This window comes from Zootermopsis nevadensis, unplaced genomic scaffold, assembly GCF_977971745.1.
Source record: "Zootermopsis nevadensis isolate Lab colony 2312 unplaced genomic scaffold, Znev_1.0 Znev_ptg000007l, whole genome shotgun sequence".
Classification (NCBI taxonomy): domain Eukaryota; kingdom Metazoa; phylum Arthropoda; class Insecta; order Blattodea; family Termopsidae; genus Zootermopsis; species Zootermopsis nevadensis.
In genome coordinates, this window is record NW_028259139.1 from 4,943,360 (window position 1) to 4,965,165 (window position 21,806).

The 21,806-nt window shown below is 39.4% G+C and overlaps 1 protein-coding gene across 8 annotated transcripts in view; it reads left to right on the forward strand.

Moving 5' to 3' along the window:
• The window catches only part of LOC110830707 (tyrosine-protein phosphatase non-receptor type 13), a 162,667-nt gene that overhangs the window by 134,412 nt on the left and 6,449 nt on the right, over positions 1 to 21,806 (forward strand). For 5 of the 8 annotated variants that reach the window (XR_015533901.1, XR_015533902.1, XM_087344038.1 and 2 more), the window contains 14 exons: positions 5,313 to 5,417; positions 6,022 to 6,149; positions 6,912 to 7,110; positions 9,146 to 9,241; positions 10,622 to 10,836; positions 11,540 to 11,678; positions 12,614 to 12,823; positions 13,367 to 13,590; positions 14,680 to 14,771; positions 15,995 to 16,567; positions 18,022 to 18,145; positions 18,701 to 18,825; positions 20,741 to 20,944; positions 21,079 to 21,239. Coding sequence is in view for 6 of the 8 variants with exons in the window: in XM_087344038.1 (XP_087200164.1) it covers positions 5,313 to 5,417; positions 6,022 to 6,149; positions 6,912 to 7,110; positions 9,146 to 9,241; positions 10,622 to 10,836; positions 11,540 to 11,678; positions 12,614 to 12,823; positions 13,367 to 13,590; positions 14,680 to 14,771; positions 15,995 to 16,567; positions 18,022 to 18,145; positions 18,701 to 18,825; positions 20,741 to 20,944; positions 21,079 to 21,230 (2,586 nt within the window). In the remaining 2 variants the exon portion in view is untranslated. The remainder of the gene's footprint in view (positions 1 to 5,312; positions 5,418 to 6,021; positions 6,150 to 6,911; positions 7,111 to 9,145; positions 9,242 to 10,621; positions 10,837 to 11,539; positions 11,679 to 12,613; positions 12,824 to 13,366; positions 13,591 to 14,679; positions 14,772 to 15,994; positions 16,568 to 18,021; positions 18,146 to 18,700; positions 18,826 to 20,740; positions 20,945 to 21,078; positions 21,240 to 21,806) is intronic. The other 3 variants (XM_087344041.1, XM_087344042.1, XM_087344043.1) reach the window with 3 other exon arrangements.

Consider the following 21,806-nt stretch of genomic DNA (forward strand, 5'->3'; position numbering starts at 1 on the left):
AACTTTTTCTTATCTTCACTTCCCCCTGGCATGTGAATGTGTGAAAAAAGCTTAAAATGGTGTTCAAAATTACCGTCATTTTTACATTTGCCATATGTTATGACGTCATTTCCGGATAACTTCTGAAGGCCTCGGGCTTTCGAATGAAAAAACGCGTATTATTATTTTTATCGCGAGTCATTCCGGGTCGCGTTCCTTCCTGCGTCATATTACGCTGCAGACATCCGATATTATTTTTGTCGGTAAAATCGAGAAGGCAGACGGGGGGGGGACCCCCCCGGGCCATTGTCCGCTAGGCTATCGCCCCATCGTAATACTGCACTGACGCATACCAAATATTATCCTGGCTTTAAATGCAGCTCACAAAGCAAGGCATTTGTTACGGACGCTCTTTTATTCCATTCTCCTAATGATGATTCACGACGGGCCTGATCCAGTCCGGATTGCTGCTGGTTTGTGCGCTGTCCGCCCTGTGTGCTCAGCGGACTTTTGAATGTGGATCCACGTATTTCATCGCCATATATACTTAACGGAAATGGATAAAATTTGGTACAGAATGGTCTGCACGCAACGGCGTCATTTGAATTTCACCCTGGTCTGTACAGATCTTCTCTGACTAGTAAAATTTAAATCAAGTAATTTAAGTAACATGGCGGGCCTGTGACCAGAATTAATTTTGTGAGATTTCAGGTTCTCACGGCGGTGACTATGAAGACGGCTGTCTTGTAGGTTGTTGCATTGGGCCGTGTGGTCAGTCTGGTGGACGTTTACTCGTCGCCCTGGTGATTTTGGGAACTTTATACATCATTCTAAAGACGCTTTCATAAAATAAAATTATATAATACATGTGGCACTTGATAAAAACAATAAGTATCCCGGAAATAGCTGCTGCCCTATGTACCTTAGAGGCAAGGTCTGTCTCGGGTACATGGAAGTAAAAACCCCATAAAGTGGTGAATAGATGGGATAATAATAATAATAATAATAATAATAATAATAATAATTGGCCGTTAACGTAACGTCAGTCAATACGTGATACGTGTCATATATTGAAGATGGCTGTCTTCTGGGTTGCTGCGCCTTGTAGTCTTTTAGAAGTTTATCAACGTTTCAGGGGGTCCTTGCCTCCTTCAACAGGGCGATGAGTAAACACGGCTCAACAACCCAGAAAACGTCAAATCCTACATGACACACAGTCTTTACGGTGAATTCTTGCCTGTGGTACCTGCGAGTTTCGTAACCTTTTGAAAGTTTCTTATTAAAAGAAGTAGACGTATTTGATGCACCCGTTGTTTGACAGCTGAAGGGAGAAAGCTGCCTCTAAGTATTAGGCATACGGAGAAGGTATGGGGGATGTATTGTGCATTCTCCAAGAAGTTTGAAATCCTTCTTGATATAAGAGTGCAGGTTTCTGCGGACAGCCCCGGCTTCAAACTTGATGTAAGCTGCAGGTGACGTTTCTGTCGACTAAGATCGTGAATGAGGCGCACAGCTCTGTACATGAAGCTGTCACTAGTATTCACAACGCGTGTTAGGGTCTCGAAGTCAGTGACGTGGCTGACATTGAGGCATCGCTTGCATGATACGTGGCGACTACGAAGAAGAAGAATACGAGCAACGCATTGCTGGAGATGGCGTTCAGATCTCTCGCCGCCAAGACGGGGAATCCTCCGGTTAGGTACGACGTGATCGTGGTTGTGCCTCCTTCCGGAGTCGATCCGCCCGGTGGAAAACAGTTTTAGAGTCTTTCTTGTTGCCGATTGGTGGAGAGGAGAGCGGGTTCTGTGCAATGAGAGACATAGAGAGAGACGAGCCTGTGGTTTCCGGGAAGCAGGTGATGGAATTTTGATAGGATTTGACTAAGGGTGTTCCGGTGACCATGCTGGACGGGAAAATATTTGCAGCGATTATGCACCAGGGAGTGGCGGCTGTTCATGGTCCGCGAGGTTGGGAGAGGTGATGGTGGGCGTGCCTCTTTTGGGGGGATCGGTAGGTTCGGTGCTTTGGGGGCAAACAGGCGAGTATTTTCCTAACAACTGAGTTAGGATCTCACGATTTGATGAAGCTGTCAACAGGCTTTGCTTAGCCTGTGGCCATCTTCGATGTATTGGCTTCCCCTCTCTGAGTATGCTCTAACGGTAGCTGCTGATGTTGGCCGTGGCTTCTGTGCGCGGTGGACGTAGGAAACTGGGCTACCGCTGATCGCTGGTTCTATTGTCCTGTGTCTCTTACGTGTTTCGTAATCCTGGTGGAGATGTGACGGCCCACTTGTCAAGCCCAGAACCCGAGGTTTTGCACTGAGCTCCAGCCGCGAAAACCTGTGGACATGAACGTTGCATTTTGTTCTGTTGTGGCTGGTTCTCACATTGGTGCGTACTTTTTGCTGTTTACGCCGCCTCCCATTTGCTGCAGTCGTCTTACAAATGTTAAACAAGTATCAGCATGCTGTCTTATTTTCCTGAAAACGTATTACTGAATGGAATCGATAATTTATTCCTGTGTCAGGTCTTTCTTTCTGTTTTCGAGGTCGCTGTATGAACGGGAATTAAAATTGCGATAAATGTTACACGCATGGAAGATGTTAGTGGGGACGGTGGATATTATTAAAATGAATCTGAGGGTAATATGATACGAATGTGGAGACCGTATTGAAGTGGTGCAGGAAATGGCCCAGTGGCGTGTTTTTCTTTGGGAGGGCACCGTAATTGGTCCTCGAATTTCTTTAAATGAGTAGAATTTCTTAAGCAGCCGAATATCAGCTTATTGTGGAGCTGGTGGGTTGGTTTCGATTCTACTCAGTCACATAAATCACCACTCAGTTTATCTGTAAAGCTTACTTCCATCGCCCCGTTTCGTTCGTGCGTCTGGACGCGACGCTGCACTGTGGTAGAAGCTTATTTCTCCTCGGCTTACGTAGGTAAATCAATATCGCTTTGGTATTAGCTCTGTTGGTTGTGACACAAATGTGCCTTAAATTAGTTCTAAAGCGTCTTTTCAATTTATTTACAACTCCGGTATCGCTGTAATAAATCACCCGCGAAACAAAGAACTCTGTTCAGGGTGAAGCCGTAGAATCGGCCCGAGGTGCGGCATTCTTTCCTTGCGCTCGGAGGACTGGTGTAATTAATGTAGTTGTCCTTGCTGCAGTTGTGAGTCGGGTTAGTCCAGTCATGCGGGCTTTAGAACCGGAACTACAAGTTGCTTAGCTTCGCAATGTCTGTCTGTCTGTCTGTCAGCAACAACTCGGGAACCGCTGAGCACACTGTCGCAGAGCTACACCGAAGTGTGTGGGCAGCTGAAACCGGGCGTCTGTGTGGGGAATCCCCAGCTAGCAGCGGAATGTGAGGGAATCCCGTCGTGACGTCATCGTGTAAGGGTGCAGACATTCTCACACACGCTTGGGTCATTGACACCGGAAAACTGACGTCACTGATGTCCTTTACAGTTGCCCAAGGTCAAATTATGGAAAGAACTGTTGCCTCGTGCATGCATTTCCTAACTTGTCGACGTCGGTCTTCTCGGTTATAACGTCGTTTGAAATTGTAGATAGATACGTGAGTTTCGAAAGAAAATGCCGCCTCCATCTTTAGGGTTTACGTGAGGGCAGTATGTTCTTTTAATGACGTCGATTCCAGTTAATTGGGATACGTCGGGACTAGAACATTTGGACAATTAAGAAGCTGCCTTAATTATGCGAAGTTCCACGTAAAGTGTTAAAAAGGTTTGTTTTTTTTAAGATTTGTCCCAAATAAACGTCCCCAATTAACCGGAATCCACTGTATTTGACTTTGTAACAGAACCGTTTTGCATTTTTAAGAGTAGTCTGAAGAAAGCGTGCTTCGCTTCAATATTAATTATTTATTTGATTTGATATTTGGGGTTTTGAATTTTGTACTTTACACTTTCTGTATTGGTAACGCTAATGTTTTGGTTTTCCTTTGCTCATGTGTGTGCTTGATATTTGTGTCTTTGGCCTTACGATACTGTTCTAACGTTTTCAGATGTGAATGTCCTTTTCAATTGGACATCACTATGTGTTTCCAACAGTGCGAAACACCAAGTTTCGTCCGTAACTGTCCAACTGACTGTAAAAGTGCTCTACCGGACGCGTTTGAGGTCTTCGCTCTCAGTAGACCTAAGCTGTTCGTGACACTGTGACCCCACGGCTCCTTAGTAAGAGAGAAGTAGTTACGTGAATGTGTGTCCTGGACATCTCGAAAGCAGAGTTCACCTTCATTTTACCGTGAGGCCTACTCCGGAAATACCATTAACAAAATGCATATTTTCCTTCACATTTTTTCGTAAGTGACAAGGGGACAGAAAAAGGAGATTATGAAAAATTGTAATTGTGACGCCAGTATCACTTCCGGCTTTGGACTGCTAAGGTTTTAAGCGCCTAATGTTTGTTGCGCTCGGTGCACAGATGAATACGTGCGATACTGTGAAACGTTTAGTGCTTCCTGGATTTCTGCGGGTTCAGTGACGGTGTGTGTCATGGATATTATAAACAGTTTGCACAGAGTTTTTATTTGTAGCGGTATCCCGTACCAGTCATTAATATATCTTGCTTTACGCTCTAAATGGAGCTGTCAATAAGGACTGATCAGTTGATACTGCGTTCTCCCTGGGGTCCATTTACGTGCGGAGCTCTGAACTTGACATCAGGGACAGATTTTTGTATATAGTCTGTGTGATTTGTCTTTTTTCTATTGTAATTCTGAAAGTGACATTTAAAGCCTGTTTTATCTGTGATTATTTTTCATTTCCATCTAACTGGTTATCGTTCACCTGTTCATAAATGTGGCTGAAGGGGTCTCTTCCCTTCGGATTTTGTGGCTAAAACTGTCGCTTTCATGAGTGCTGTGCCCCACTCATCACGTCGTTGATTCGGTAACTCTAATGATATTTGGTGGAAAAGCATGAAAATTCTCGACCCATCAGTACATGGGTTCGATCGGGACCTCGACATTTAACGCTCCTGCTGTTTGTAATGGAGTTGCATTCCAGGCAGAAAATTTTTTGCGCATTTCTTTGGTTGAAACATCATTCAGAGTGTGAAAGGAAGATCATAATGAGACTGACTAACTGTAAAGTAAACCCGTTGATCGTGTTTTTCAAAGAGAATTATTCTTGAGAACGCAATTGTTGTATGTTGTGATGAAAATGAAAGCATTTACCAGTTTTGTTATTTAATTGTCAGAACTCATATTTATGTGCCTGTATGCGTTTTTTTGTTCACGAGATTATCACGTGTGAGTTTTTGCACTGTTTGTTCTCCAGTTCTGAGTCTGAATTGTTTTTCATTGTTTCAGATGATATCTGAATACTGCAAGACTCGCACTGAGACCAAACCATTCTCGCATCTTGTGACGGACATGTACAGGGAAGTGTTGGCAACTCCCCCTCAGGCAAGTAAGGCAAGTGATATGTACAGTGAAATTATTTAGGTTGGCCAGTTAATTTGTTTCAGTTCTTCACATATTCTTATTTTGCTATAGCACAACAGGTATAAATATGAAAATTGTATTTTTGTGTCTTGAGATGCAGAGATGTGGATTTAATTTTGATATTTGCTGAAAATTACTGTCTTCTGAGTTGTTGCACCATGCGATCTGAAATGTCAGTAAGTTTCTACCAGAGTGCATGGCGCCACAGCGCGGAAGACAGTCATCATACTTGCCACCATGATAACCTGAAATCTTAAGTCATATTTCTTACCGTCCTCCACAATTTTGTGTCTAAAGCTAATAATATGAATAACTTGCAATATCATATTATTATTATTCTCCTCCTCCTCCTCCTCCTCCTCTTGGCACTCCCCACTATCCTCCTTCCATGATATTTGCTTTCTGGCCTGCTCTATCTCAGAATTGAATCTTAGGCACGCTGTCAGAGGGAACATCCATTCCCATTTTTCCGTATGACACAGATTTGCATATTGTATGTTACCTGACTGTATGACTTTCTTTCACAGAGTTTATTGTCATCTGTGGGTTTTTAAAATGCGTCTTTGTGTTGTAGTGCCTTCCATCGAACCAAAATGTGATACACCCTAACACTGTGATGGATTCTGCACAGAGGACCAATAGTTTTCCAAAGGAATACCAGAGACGTGACACTGAAGAAAGAAATACAAAAATTAATAAGAGGTAAAACTCATATTTAAACTTTCTTTACCTGTTCAGTGTCACAGTACTAACAGGTAAAATCCATCCTGTTATGCGCCATGTAGACACTTAGGGGGAGAGGAGGTAGAGCTCCTACTCATTCTCAGCCTTGGCACTAGATGGGAGTGATTGGTCAGCATCAAACCCTGGCTACTCTCTACCCCTGGGGAAAGGATTCCCAGTACCCATTGGACAGGGGCTGGGTATGCGCCAGAGCTGGTCTAGAAGAAAATCCTCTGCCCATGTTGGGGATCAAACCCTGATTGTCCAACCTGTAGTCAGTCTCTATACTGACTGAGCTTTTTCTAGGTGCTCCTGACAAGTAACGGGCCAAGTATCTGTCATGCGGTGTTTTAATTTCCTGTCTGTCTCCAGGCATTGTATCGAATAGCAGTAAAACCCCAAAAGTTTCTTCTGTCTTTTGCCCATCCCCTAGAACTAACTATCTTTGTTGACGAGGTCATTATGTCAGCTGCGAATGGGTTAATATCAGCTCCAGAACAATGATTAATATCTAAGAATTAAAAATAATTTTTGTTGTACAAAACTTGCTTCATTTACAGAATGAAACTGCCTTCTACACCTCTGTAGGGTTCATCACAGTTTTCCTTATGTGACTGAATATGTCTCTTTAAATGTCATGTTGTGGTGTCACAAATATTTGTTAACACTTCCAGTGAAATAAAATAATACTTTGTTTTGGTGCATTCAAGTTTGTATTTATTAATTTCTTTCATTTTGTAGCTACTCACTGGCCTCTAAAACCGACCGTGGTTCGAGACTTGCTCCACAGAGAGCGCCTTCTAGATTATATCGAACTGCATCGTCATCGAGAGACATAGAACCTTGTGCGAAATACTGCTGTCCCAACACTTGCATCGGCCCCGAATTCATTATAAAGGCTACAAAGCCCAGCAAATGTATCCATATTAAAGGAGTGAAGGTACATGGATCTTAGAAAATTTTTATCAGGATACGTTGGACTTGCATGGGACATCAGCTGTTAGTCTGTGGAGAGAAATAAACAGATGTTCTATCAGATACGAGGAAGAAAACATGGAGAAATGTACAGAAAAAGTATATGTTTATGTTTTGTCATTGGAGTGCATTCAAAAAGCATAATACAAAGTTAAATAATGAATTCTTTCAAAATGTGGCCAAGTGCAGCCATTTAAGAATGGGAGTAAAAAATCAAAATGGAATTTAAAAATAAATTAAATGTAAATTAATTACAGGGAATGTTACTATCTTGCAGCGTAGAATATTTTGTGTTCCAAAGTGCTATCTAAAAATTTGAACATTAAAATGTACAGAACTGTAATTGTGTCTGTTGTTTTATATGTGTCCAAAACTGGGCGTCTTATATTAACCGTTATTATGCAATAACAGGGGATTTAGATTCCCATGCTAGGGGACTGCTGACCTGACTTTAACTCTGGTTTAATTTCATGCTAATCTGACACGTGTTCAGCTTGATCATGTGTGAGCAATGTTGAGTGTGTGGTTAAAGTTAAGGGTTGAGGGTGCAGGGGAGGATATTTGTCCTCCAGGTTGGGGGTTTGTTGCAAGGCTAACAACCTTGCACCATAAAAAGGAAGATATTTCGAAACTTCAATCAAAGCCTCCGACAGAATGGACCTAACAGAGGACCGAATGGAAGAGGAGAGTTGAGGAGGCCATGGACCGAATACGGACCATAGAGCCATAGAAGACGAAGAAGAAGGGATGAAGTGACAGGAGAGTGGATAAAATTGCATAATAAGGGGAGCTCTCCAATTTGTACTCTTCATCAAGTGTTATTGATTAGACTAGCTCGATGTAGCAGTCCTTCAGAAGTTGATAGTTGTTCAGCTAGTTCAGAAATTCCCTGCCTGTTATGAGCCTTTTAAGCTTCGTTACTGTGTTCACAAGAGCCTCCGTACCCTCCTTTAAGAGCCCTTTTAATACCATCATCCCACATGCATCTACAACTTCTGAATTCACCAAGTACTGTTAGGGTGATCAAAGGATGAAGGTGAAGGAGGGTGAGGTGGATGGAACATGTTGGATGTATAGAATAAATGAGAAGTCCTCCGAACATTTCAATTTAAAAACCTGAAGGGAAGATTCATAGGAACAGATGGGAGGAAAATGTTAAAATTAATCTAGATCAGTTAGGGCGTAAAGATGTCAGTGGGATCCTTCTGGCTCGTTATACAGGCCAAGTGATGGGCTTTTTTGAATGTGACAATAAAGCTTTTGGTGCCATGAAAAGCAAGAAATCTGTTCGCCAACTTTCTTGTCTTTCTTGAAAGACTGCTCCATGGTGTCAGCCGATGGATAACATGCATAAGTGTAACCATATATTAAAGTAATTAAATGTGATATTTTTCATTAAGTATTATTTTTTATTCCAGTCAGGAAAACTAGCAATGGCTGGGGGTTTGTCGTGCTGACCACACGTCACCCTATATCTGGTTGGATGATCGTTCACTTCTGCTTAGGCATGTGAACATGAGGCCGGCAGTCAAGCTAGTCGGCTTTGGCTCTCTGGAGCTGTTATGCCACGGATTTAATTTTTATTATTTTTGATAGTTACTTTAGTTTTGCATGGTTATTGGTTTCAGTAACGTGTTTGTAAATTTGTGAAATTGCAAGCTCTAACAGTAATAAGAATGAAGACTGTCTTCTGGGACATTTTTCCACGTAGCCTGATAGATACTGACTGACGTTTCTGAGGTGCTTACTGCCATTATTAATAGCGGTTCTCTGAAACATCATCTGCTACACTGTGTGGTACAACATTTCAGGAGATGGCCATCTTCATATTCATTATTTTATTTAAGTGGTTCGTGTTAATGTGGGGCCAAGGCATGCGTGCAGCGAAAAATTTGACCAGATAACTGCAGTGGACGTTCATGAGAAACAGAAACTGATGTCTTAAACTATTATATTTGTATACAAAAGTGATCTAACAATTTTCTATAATTTATTTCTAGGCAGCATGTAGGAAGAAAGTTGTAGTCATATTACTAAATGGACAGAAGATCGATGTCACATGTGATCAAAACACAACTGCGAGACAGATATTTGAGGTATAAACTTCTGCATATGAACTTTATTATCTATTTTATATTTGTGCCTGATTTTGTCTTGACATTATTGCTTGCAGCAGGAATTTTTTAATTACTCAGTAAAATTAATCCTGAAATTGTTGGTGTAATTACATTTTTTGGAGCTCCTCATGGAGCAGAGCAATTTTAGTGTTGTATGGGGCAGTTGTACTCACTTTCAGCCCCATTGATTTTAGTGAAATTATGTACACAACGTTGATTGAGGCGTGGGGGGTGGCAGCCGCTGGTACCACCTACAGTTCTCTCTCACTATGTGTCTGACTACTATTCAGGATCATCTCATGGAAGATTTTTGACAAAAACCAGTGAACACAACTGTGATAGAACCCAGTGGGTGTATATTGAACAAAGGAGATAAATACAGCCCTCATAACTATAAGCATGAATACTGAAAATTAAACTTGGTGTTGTGTTACTTTGTGGCCACAGTAGCAGACAGCATCAATATGGCCGGCAATAATACAGGTTAATACAGAAGAATAATAATGAAATACAGAAACACAGAGAATGGCGGATAAGGTCCTGTTGGTCTAATAAAATAATGCTAAAAGCTCTGGAGATGAACACAAGACAAAATTTAGATCAAAGAGACAAATTTAGAATCCATCATTCAAAAGAGAACTTTGAAACACATGACCTACCCTCCAAGGAGACTTCCAGGTGGAGGTAGTATGGGAAGTTGCAGGATGCATGAAAAAGTGGTGTGTGACGTGAACTAAAGTATTATAACAACTCGGCAGGGATTCATGGCACAGGATGTATCTCTGACAATGCAGTGAATCCACCACTAAACATGTACAGTTTGAGTACAGATTTTAAGTGACTGTGTTGATGGTCTAATTGTTTATAAACTGGCAGTGCAAGTATGTAACATGGATGACATTACAATTGTCTGTGTGTAATGCTGTCCTTGCACCAGCAATGGCTCATGATGTCATATGCATTCATATAAATTTTTAATTTTTTTTCAAACAATCGGCATCCAGTTGCCACAAAAACACATGAGGGCACAAGATGGAATAAGAATTGGCATTTATAGATGAATTTCAAGTAAAAATTTATGGTGTGGTTTGTCTGTTCCCCATGGCCACACGTCTCCTGGGTCCGATAGCGAATGTGATGTTGAGTTCTTGTGAACGTGACTGCCTTGTCAGATGTTATCCCGTGTGGTCTGGTACAAATTGACGAATGTTTCAGAGGTGCTTATCGCCAGAGCCTTCTTCCCTGACCACACGGCATCTTCCTCTTGCAAAAAGTACTGTGCATAATTTATCACTTTTTGATACTCCACTGTCTTCCGTTAGACATGTTCCTGTTCTGATTATTTTGTACCTATTTCAGGTTGTAGTGATCAGTGAGGGACTTGAAGACAACTTCACATTAGGCCTTGCAGCTTTGTTAGGTGGTGACTTTGCTTTTCTACCCCACAAAACCAAGTTACGTAAGGTGGCACCTGTGGGATGGCGTGGAGACTCCAAGAAGGATGCTGTACAAAGCTACACATTTACTTTATATCTCAGGGTCAAGTTCTTCATGCCAAGTCTGAGAGGAGTACGGTACGTGTCTGCTGCTTCTTTATCACGCATACTACTAATAAAAATTATTGGTCATGTGCCCCATATGACCACATGGCCATACAGTAGTGTCCATGTCTGTCCATCCATCAATCCATCCGTCCATTTGTGTCTATGTGAGGCAAATTGAGAATCCCATTGCTTGTGAGGGTTGCATGTGTAGAAGGGTGAACATATCTGTCCATCACTATGTCAGGGCGAGTTTTGTTAGGCTAGTCTAGGTTACGCTGGACAGTAGACTATATATGATTTGGGAAATTCAAGAGAGAGATGCTGCAAATTCCTGTCCTTTTATTCATTTTCATTATGCCCAAAATATTTTCATAGTTTTTCACATGATCTGGCTGGCTGTGCGTCACACTAGCATTCTGCTAAACTGTTAACACCTGGAGCTAAAATCCAGCCAGTCCAGATTGAGCTTTAAATTCCCGATTTCTGTATGGTAAAAGTGAATCATCCTGTGATATGATGCTATGTAATGTTTTCAACTGGAAGCATTTTTAACATCCAGAATAAGAATGAAACAACTGTATGGAAAATATAGTTTTGTAACAATCATAAATTATGCTAGATACATTTTATTTTATAATATTCTGTATGTTAAACTTTCTTTGTTAGTTCTGTTGGTCATATTCAAGAGATCATTACTGATGTAGTATGATTTGCTTTGTGCCTGCTTTTGTAGGAATTGGACCATGAAGCATTTATTGTATCTTCAGTTGCGTAGGAATTTGTTAGAGCAGCAAATACAGTGTAACATAGACCAGCACATTGCTTTGAGTGGCCTTGCTCTTCAGTCTGAGTTTGGAGACTACTTGGATCAGGTAAAATATGTATAGTGCTAAGAAAATCTTATATGGAATCATTCTGCTTGTGGAGAATTGGGATATCACACAACTTCCTTGTTGTATGTGGGAGGGGGGAGTTTTTACGTCAGAACTAAAAAAATGACAATGTTTGTATCATGTTGTTTAACCAATTTGCCATAAGTTAAACCACTGTCACACAGTGCAGGGACATTTAATTATCATCATAGTGTTAAACAATTGATGGAAAGTGTCTTTTCATATTTTGTTTGAATTGTGCTAATGTGTAGTCGTACCACATTTGCAGATTTCTTCCAGAAATAGGGATTAGCTCTGTCAATTGGGCCAAACAGAGTAGGTTTTATCTGAAGACGGAAATAGACTCCCATCTCCGAAACGTCATGGTTTTTATTGATTTGATTTAATATTGGACGATGGATAAGGTCTAGAAAACAATTTGCTTCAGACTTCTTTATGCAGCATGCTTACTTTTATTGGGATAAATTGTTTCTTTTGCAAATATTGCTCGTTCGTATGCTTAATGGTGGCCTCATATGCAAGAACATGTTAAAAAAATTTAAATAATGCATGTATTGGTTATTAAATGCAAATGAAGGAAGTTCTGTGTTTAGAACTTTCAGATTTACAGCCTGTATTTTCATAACGTGCACATTGAATGCTATCAGCTCGGACGTTTGCTGCCTCCAGTGTTTATTTTGTATAAGGGATTTTCCATCAGGTTAGAAGACTAGTATAAATTATTTTGTGTCAAAGATGAGGGATAGAGGTATGATTCTGAAGGAATGTAGAGAATATAAAAATGTTAAAACAAATGTAGACATATTCAGGTGGACATGAGAACAGGGAGTTATGTCCAACATTGTAAAATGAACCAACAGACTGATAAATGTCAATGTAAATTTCTGTAAGGTGCAAAATATCTTTGTTTTAAGGAACATGGGCACGGGGCCTACTTCTTACTGGAACATTATATTCCTGAAAGTCTGCTTGTCCAGCATGAAGATGAACAGGCTCTAAGGGCACAAATGCAGTTGCTGCACAAAAAAAGACACGGTTTGGATCCTGGAAGAGCAGAAGAGATATACATTAATCTAGTTCAAATGTTGAAAGGATATGGTACACATTTTTATAATGCAGTGTTGGTGAGAGCCTTTTTTAAAACTTACAATCCCTTGTTTTTAGTAGCGTGATTTACGCCACTCTAGTTCTGCAAAGTGATTACATGACTAGTTAAATTATGGTGGTGATACGTTTCACATTTATACAGAACAACGTGAGCTTGATCCCTTTTAGAATTTTCTATCTCTGATCTATAATTGACTGATTTATGTTTTGGAGATAAGTTAGAAGGGAAGAAAGCATTTGCAGTTGTTCCACTATATCTTCGGGTTTCAAAGGAATAGATCATTTTGTCTTAAGAGTGGTTAAGTAAAGAAAGTACGAATATGGCTGTCTTCTGGGTTGTAGCATCACGTAGTCTGGTAGAAGTTTACCAACATTTCAAAGACAGCAGTTATCACCCTGATGATGGAGGCAGCAAGCACCTCTGAAACATCAGTAAGGTTTTACCAGACCGCATGGTGTGACATCCCAGAAGACAGTTACTTTCATACTCACTGCTGTGAGATGCTGAAATCTTATACAAATATGTGGCTCTTCTTGATACAGTGATGTATTATTTTCAGGAGACAAAGGATGAGTACAGTCATGAAATGTTGCTTGCAATTGACTCCCAAGGTTTGGCGCTATATAAAAATCACAGAAATGAGAGACATTTGCATGAGTTCTTAATTTGGAAAAGAATACAGTTGCTTTCATACAACAAACAGTACCTCTTCATCATGCCTCAGTATGACAATAAGGGAACTCTGAAGCCCACAAAGTACAAACTGCAAATGGACCACAAAAAGTGAGTGATTTATTCTGCTGTACTGTATTTAGTTAATCTGTATGTTATTACAAGTCTGATAGCTGTGATGGTAAAGCATTTTTTACAGACTAGATATCTACGTTTTTATCTCAAGGCAAAGAAATTCGGAGATTTTCTCTTCTGCGTTATCAGACTACTAGCTCACGGTAGTCTTTCGTTGTTTCTCAGTCTATTCCATGTGACAGAATACTAAAATTGAAGTATATCACAGCACACCAAATCACATGTCAGCATCAATTATGTGTGCACATAGCATGTATATTGTATTATTCATAATTACTTATAAATAAGTGTATTTATTACAGTCTGATCTGTTTAGGTGTTGCTGAAATAAGAATGTTGTGAACATGAAGCAAGGGATGGTACATTGCTCTTCTATTGTGTGTGTGTGTTCATAAAACTTGAGAGTTTGATGTGTGATAGCCACTGTGTATGTACAGCATAAATATCATGGGAAATTGAAGATAGCATTGATTGCACAAAAGTGAAAAATGTCGGTTCTGTGGTCTGCTAAGTTTTGGTGTGACACACCAAAACTTAGCACAGGTTTTATCTTATGTGTGGTGTTTGAAGAGTTTGCAAATACAAATCCATAATGCTGTGGTATTAAACATTTGAAGAAATAGGTTTATTACTAAACCACATGCCAGTAATCATGTCAGCCTGAGAAAAAAACTGATGTTTCTGCTTCATTCTCAAGGTGGGTGTGCCAGTGCATTATCAGGTGGTGCATGAAAATGACCCATATCACATGTAGGATGTTCAAGCATTACATGAACAGTACCACCGAGTACATTTCATATTTGTCTTCTACAAATTAATGGAGTTGGACATGAATTTTTTGAACAGGTAGCTCCTCACAGATGAGGTGGCAGTCCATGTCATCAGTAGGGTGAACCTATTACTTGGGGTACTGAAAACCCATATGCCTTGTGTGGACTTGAAAGGGCAAGTTGCAAGGCTGTTCAGGAGCCATGCCCTAACGTGCTGCAACTTTAACTCATTCATCACTGAATTTCAGTGAGTCCTTCCCAGCAGTATTTATATTTTCTTTCTTTCTGTTTACAGGAGTTTCTATGTGTTTCATCTTGCTTCTTTTCATCACCAGATATCTATGAAGCTCAGGTTTGATGTCAACTCGCTGCGTTCGCTCACGGCAGGTATGGGTTGTGTCTTTTTCAACTTTCAGTGTCTTGCAGTCAGTTCTGTTCCATTGTACTGTGCATCAGTTAGGTGAAAGCAATAGTGTACACTTGTGAGTCCTAAGTACAATGGCTGAAAATCAAGATTGTATTGACAGTAAAAGTAAAGTCTGAGTTAACTGAAAATTTTTAGATCGGGTAATCGGTGACAAAATTATTCGAAGGCTATTGGTCAGGGAGAAAACTTGAAACAGAATCAAATACGCAATGCCAATGCATCTGGATTATACTGGAAAGGCTTACTAAGAAGTTTTAAAACCTTAACTGGCACATTTTGTGACATCACGTAACCAAACTGTCTCTTCTCATTTAAATATGAGAAAAGGTTTTTTTTGTACATCTTGATATTTGCTGATGCATAAACTGTACAGTTTCCAGGTAAAATGATGTGGACCAAATAGTTACAGTTGACCAAACATTGATATCCTGTTTGAAATGAAGAAACAGTAATTCTGAAAGTGCTGGATATGGCAGGGAATGTTTTGCAGTGAATGAAAACAGTTATTTATTGAAATCTGGCTTTTGGGTTGAGTCACCTGCTGCCTGCTCTGTATAAGGCTTCCAAAAATTTCTCCACTGCAGATTTACTCTAAAGATGGCAGTGTTTGCCGAAACATTGGATAATACTCAACATTCGACATGGCTGACACTCTGTATATGGCTTAATGGTTGATACAGCTCACACAAATAATGTTATGAAATCTACAGATGCATGTTATATATTTCCTTGTGTAACAGTCTGTATTACGCAAGTTGAATCCTGGAGTATGACGTGTATCTAGTTTTTATGGAAAGGTTTTGGAAGTAATTTGCTCTTGGTATTTGGTGAGTACAGTATGCATAAAAACACGGACTTGAGAAAATTGAAGCGTGTGTTTCCGAAGTGCAGTAGCTTGGTCATAGTTTTTAAAATATTCAGGATAATGTATAATATCTGTTACTGCCACTTTCCGATAGTTGTGATGTATGATAAATTAAATTTGTTAGCGGCTGTTGCCTTTCTGGAACAGTGGAACTGAGTTGCTTATATATAGATAAGATATCTGGGTCGCACTGGGACAACTAATCTTATTCAGATTTACTTACAGGTCGTTTGTTTATTTAATATATATTTTGTGGTTTTCTTCCTTATTTGTGTAGAAGATCTTGCCTTTTCCACATTTCTTAATTTTTTGTTTTAGAATTTGGAGTGTCCATCAGAAATCACCTTGGCAGGGAGAGTAGATTGTATCATATTGAGAACAATGAAACTGGTAACTCACGTAGACAGCAATGTGTGTTAATTGCACCTTGTAACGTTAAGCATACACAGAAGGCTGTTGCAGTAATCCAAAGAGATAACAAAGCAGATGTTGCTAATGTAGTGCCATTCTGTGACCGCCTTGGAGTTTCACAGTACTTGAAACAAATTAACATAGAAGAACATCAAAATAAGGAAAATGAAAATCCTGAAGCACAGAAAGTGCATTATTGTAATTCTTATACATTAGCTGTCAGAAATGAGCAAAGAAAAGCTACAAACAGCAGAACAGATATACAAGATCATGTTTGTTCCGCATTATCGAGGAACACAGTGAATGACATCAAAGGTACAAGTTTCCCGCAGCGAATCAGAGTTCGGATGGGTACCAAGGCCTTCTTCAGTGATGTCCGCAAGGAAAGTTCCTGTTCATATCAGAAACCATGTGATACAGCATCCACAATAATATCAAGCTCTTCTAAGCATTCCTCTCTGCAAGATGCATATGTTCTTAGTAAGTAGCTTTGCATTTTCGCAGTGTATTTGCCTTCAGTTTTTCCTTCATGTCAGTAATGAGACACTTTCTAGTGGAAGGTTGATCTTTTGTCGCTAATAATTCATCACTTCTTACTTCTTAAATCAGTGGGCTGCATGTGACTCAAATTTTGCTAACAGGAAGGAGCAGCAGTTGGATTGCCTTACAACGAAGAACCGAAGAAACTGTTATCACTGCATTTCACATCATAATTGACGAAACTTGAAGCACAGTAAAAAAAGTTAAGAATACTTCGCATTTTGTATCATATGAGTTGTCTTTGGTAGTTTGCATTAATTATCCATCATATATTTGAGTGAAGTATGAAAAATTGGCTAAAGTTATGAAAGTTTCATGAACATAAATTCTATTACTTTTCCACAGAGTATTAAATCACTAAACTATGTAATATTCCTAAACCTTAAGCTTCAGCATTACAACACATTCCAGTGGATACTTTATGTTTGTCAGTTGTTCCTTTATGAGGTGGGTTATTCTGGCACTTAACAATGATCACATGTATTTTCCCTATCCTTTATAGCCATTTAAGCTTTATAACTCTAAAAGGTTCTAATAATGGTGTGTTACACTCAGTATCGTTTTTATTATGGATTAAGTCTTTTGTTCTGTTTATTAAAATGAAGCCACAGTGTTTCAAGGGCTGACTCTGCCTCTGTTTTCAGGTGAAAAAGCCTCCTCTGTTGGGTCCACTAGAAGGGCTAATCCCAATCTCAGTTGACTCGAAGTTTCCAGAGATTGGGATTAGTCATTCTAGAGGAACCAAATGGAGCATGTTTTTATGACCTGAAGGTGGGGGGCATAGCCAGCTTTTGAAATGTTGTGGCTCCATTTTATTATACAGAATGATGGATTTAGTCCACAATATTTAAGGCACATGACCTTTACATTCATTGAAGCACGTGAAAATAAATATGAAATGGCGGCAAATCATCAGGGCAGTTCTGATGACACATCACTGCAGGCAACCCAGTGGGATCAAAATTTCTGATACCCCAAAGTTGCTTCATCTCCTTTGTGGCATGTGGATAGTTAAACTAGGTTATAAAACATAGAAAAATACAGTAGTTTTCTGGCTTTACATTATCATGGTGATGATTGTGATATTTTGCAGTTTTGTAGGTGGTTACTGGTTACCAATATCTTGGAGGAACTTACCACCTCAGAGATGGAAGTGGTTAAGTTTCTTCAGAACACTGGTAACCACCTACAAGACTACATGATGTCACCATCCAGAAGCCACAATCAACAAATAAAGTAGCTGATATAATAACTCTTATGTTTCAGACTATATTTTTTATCTATTAAAGGTAATGTTATAATATAATGGTAATGTTTCTTATAAAATTGTATCAGAGTTTAGTTGAAAGGTTATGTTTGAGAATGAGTTGTATTTATCTATATATCTTTTCCAGATTCAAGTATAAAATCAGCTGCAGAAAAATTTGAAGTTGATTTTCAAGAAACACTGAGTGAATCATTGCTAGAGAAGTTTGATACATTATCTTGCAAAGAGGAAAGAATCCTAAGAACTGTAAAGTAAGTATAAAAACTTCTGGTGTGAATTAATTTAATGAAACAGTGGAAATCAGGCAAAAGTTTCTTATGTGTTACAAGGTGAGATAATTACCTTGTGATGGGGTAGAGTAGAGACTGGAGTCTTTGTTTTATTGACCACTTCCCTTATCTTATTATCCTGAATTAATTGAGGTTTAATAAGTATGCTTATGCTGTGAGCATTGCATAAACTGTCATGCTCAGATGCTGTCTATTTCATTATATTTATGCTGTTACTGTGAAGGCTTCGTCGTTAACATTATGATTAATTGTGCGTAGACCACACAGAACACATTGGCAGACTGCAGGTTGAGAACCCCTGGACTATCTTATTCCATTCAGTGTTAAATTTCTGGAGTGAGAGGTGACTTTCTCTGGAATTAGATACAATTGATATGAGGCCAGCGCTGATATTTTTATGACCTGTTACTTGAACAGCCTGCTGCCCTAACTACAGATTGAATACAGTTTTCCTAAAAAACAGCCTCATTATTTGAAAAATTGCAATTTTTTTCATTGTTCATGTTTGCTGTGTAGGATAAGAAGAGATGAATGTGGAAATTTAGGCCTTCAGATCAAGGCAGGCTCAGGTGGTGGAGGATTGTACGTCCAGTCCGTTGTACCAGACGGCCCTGCTGCTGCACTGGGGACTATCCGCAGAGGTGAGACACTGTGGTTTTAACTCCTTGTTATATATATATAGTGAAGGGTTGGAAATACTTATGAAATAAATTGGTTTTAATGTGATAGAATCTTGACTAAACTAATATATGTTTTTGTAAATGGATATCTGGGGGCATTAGTTAGTTAATCCACACTTTACAAAAATTAAGATAATGGAGACAAAGTTAAACATGGTGTTTCGAATTCAACTTTGTAGGATACTGAAAGACATGAATTTGAAGATGATAAACCATGTGTGGCTTACCACATTTCCATTTAAAACAGCGGGTGATGATGGGGTTGCATTTTTTAATTATTCCAGATTTTCCAACATGGATGTTTAAGTGGATGTGTACATATACACCAGGAAGTTGGTTAGTCACACCAAAAAGCATGGTCGTGCACACGTGTTTTAACTCTGCAGTCAGCTACCCAATCACTTTTAGGGTGTTCTGTTGTTCAAATCCATATATTCTCAGTTCTTGTCAGCTTACAAGAATAAGCAAGTGGTGTTCTGTCTCCACACATGCACATTGCATAATCTCCTATTCTAGGGGCAGTAACTGAACACAAGTGACCCGTTGCATTGACATATTTTCACAACTTCAGAGTCTGGTGTACTTAGACCAAAGAAGCTTCTGGACAAGGAAAGAAAGATGTCTTTAGGATGTGTGGCAAAGTATACAGAATGCGTCTGCACAGTTTTCTCAGACATCAAAGCAGTTTGAGTGTACAAGGGTCTTTGTTCAGTGAAGTGCCATTAGCTGAATGTGGACTTGTCAAAATAAGACAAAAAACAGTTGTGTGTTTTTTGCATCCTGTGACAAACATGAAAGTTAGATACAGTAGGGCACCGCTTATACGGCGGGTTAGGGACCAGACCCCCGCCGTAAAGCGAAAATCGCCGAAAAGCGGATCTTTGCCTTATTTCACTTGCAAATGCATATCAAAGCCTTATAAGATGTTACACTATCATATAGTAAGTGCACAATAGCGCTAGGCCTAAGAAAACGATATGAAATTAAAATGAATATCAGTAATACACACATTGTCCTCAGCTTATAATGATTGGTGAATATAAATTTGAAAATTGATATGCTTATAGTAGGAAGGATGAAGGAGATGGCGCATCTTCATCATCTGACTCTTCAACGAATCTTATTTGTTTTGGTGATGGTTCAGAAGCCATAGACATGCCTTGTTCACGAAGTTTAATCATCTCTAACTTGGCATTTAAAGTAAGAGGCTTACGACTCCTCTTTTTATCGCTACTACCCTTAGACGCCATTGTAATTACACTGTAGTAACACAAAAATATTATATAAATATACAGTTTGTAATAACTGAAAAATTGCCAGAAATACAGAGAGACGCGGAGCGCACAAAAGCTGTAAACAGACTGAATCAGCGACGAGAAAATGGGGCCGGACGCACTTCTCTGACTCAGCTGTTGAGCGCCGTATTAGCGGAGCGCCGAAAAGCGGGGCCCTACTGTACAGCAAAATTTTCATCGCCACAGATTCAAAGTGACAATCATGGTAGCTAAAAAAATTAAATTAGTCTGTTATGTAAGTGCCCCCTACCCAAACACACTTCAGATCACATCATAGGTATGCGTTCTTGAAAGATCTGCACCCACAATTAATGTTTGTTGCAATGTAGAAACTATAAAACTTGCTTACATTCCAAATGTTCTAGTCTAGTTTCTGTGCCTTGCAGGTTACATTCTTGAAGAGGATTACAGAGATAAATATTTGTTGCTGGCAGTTTTATTATTTTCATTGAAATTTTCTAATTTGATATGAATTTGTGTCTTGTCTTGTCTTGTTTGCCAGTGTTATTTTTGCAACAAAATTTGGGTCATTTATACATTAGTAACTGTTAAAGTCCACTGCCCATTCATTTATTTTGCAGGGGACCAGCTGATTGCAATGGATGGTCACAGTTTGTTGAATTTGAAATATGAAGAGGCAATGGATCTTTTCCGGTCTAGTGGCACAGAAGTTGAAATCCTCTTATCACAAATCAGTACAGACATAGGAACATTTGTGCCAGAAGAGGAACTTTGTGATGCTAAAGCTGTTGGATACCTCAAGCATTCCAATCACCAGGACTCGGGTAAGTTGTTTTACCTCTCATTAAAGATGAAACAGGTTGTGGAACAATGAATTTAATCTTTATGGTGCATCCAGAACCTTTATGTGTAGTGTCTGTGGAGGATTCTTATCTAAATTACATTCATTTTGAGGCAGCTGTTGAAATGGTACCTGGAGGTAAAGAGTTTGAAACTATATCAGCCCCCACAGCAAAGCAGCAACTCTACGTTGAGAAACATCCGTCACCTGGTCACAACAGCCGAGGTATCCGAGCAGTCTGCTGTGTTTCGCGAGCAGAAGACGGATAATTGGAAGCAGTAAGATATCTTCTGCTTCTCGTCTTTGCCTTCTTGTATATTTAGATCTGCTTTTTGTGGTGTCTTTCACTTTCTGACAGCCCTGTTATCATCATACATTTTAAATTTTAATCATATAGTCAAAGTTATCGTGCACATATTTGATTTTGAGTTTCTTTTGAGTTGGGTTTATTATTTATTTTGATTTGTGACAGCAGGCATGGTTCAGTGCGAACTGAATTCTTAAATATTATTTAGACAAGCTTCAGCTCACTCACTCATTCACGCTCACTCTGTGGTGCAGGAAACTCTTCGAAAAGTCGATTCTGTACTCGGCTTGTCAAAGAATAACCCCCTTTCTTTATGGATAGATGGGCTTCAGCTTCAAACTTATAATGAACCACCGAACTATTCTCATGCTGTAAAAAGCTGGGCAGATGTGAATGTTTCGTTTTACATTATTTGCTCAGTAAAACTGAGTATTAAATTTACTGATTCACTTGCAGTCTTGAGTCTTCATGTTTTAGTGCGTACAATAAAACTTGGGGAAACAATCCTTGACTTCTTACTTCCTGATGCACTAGATTC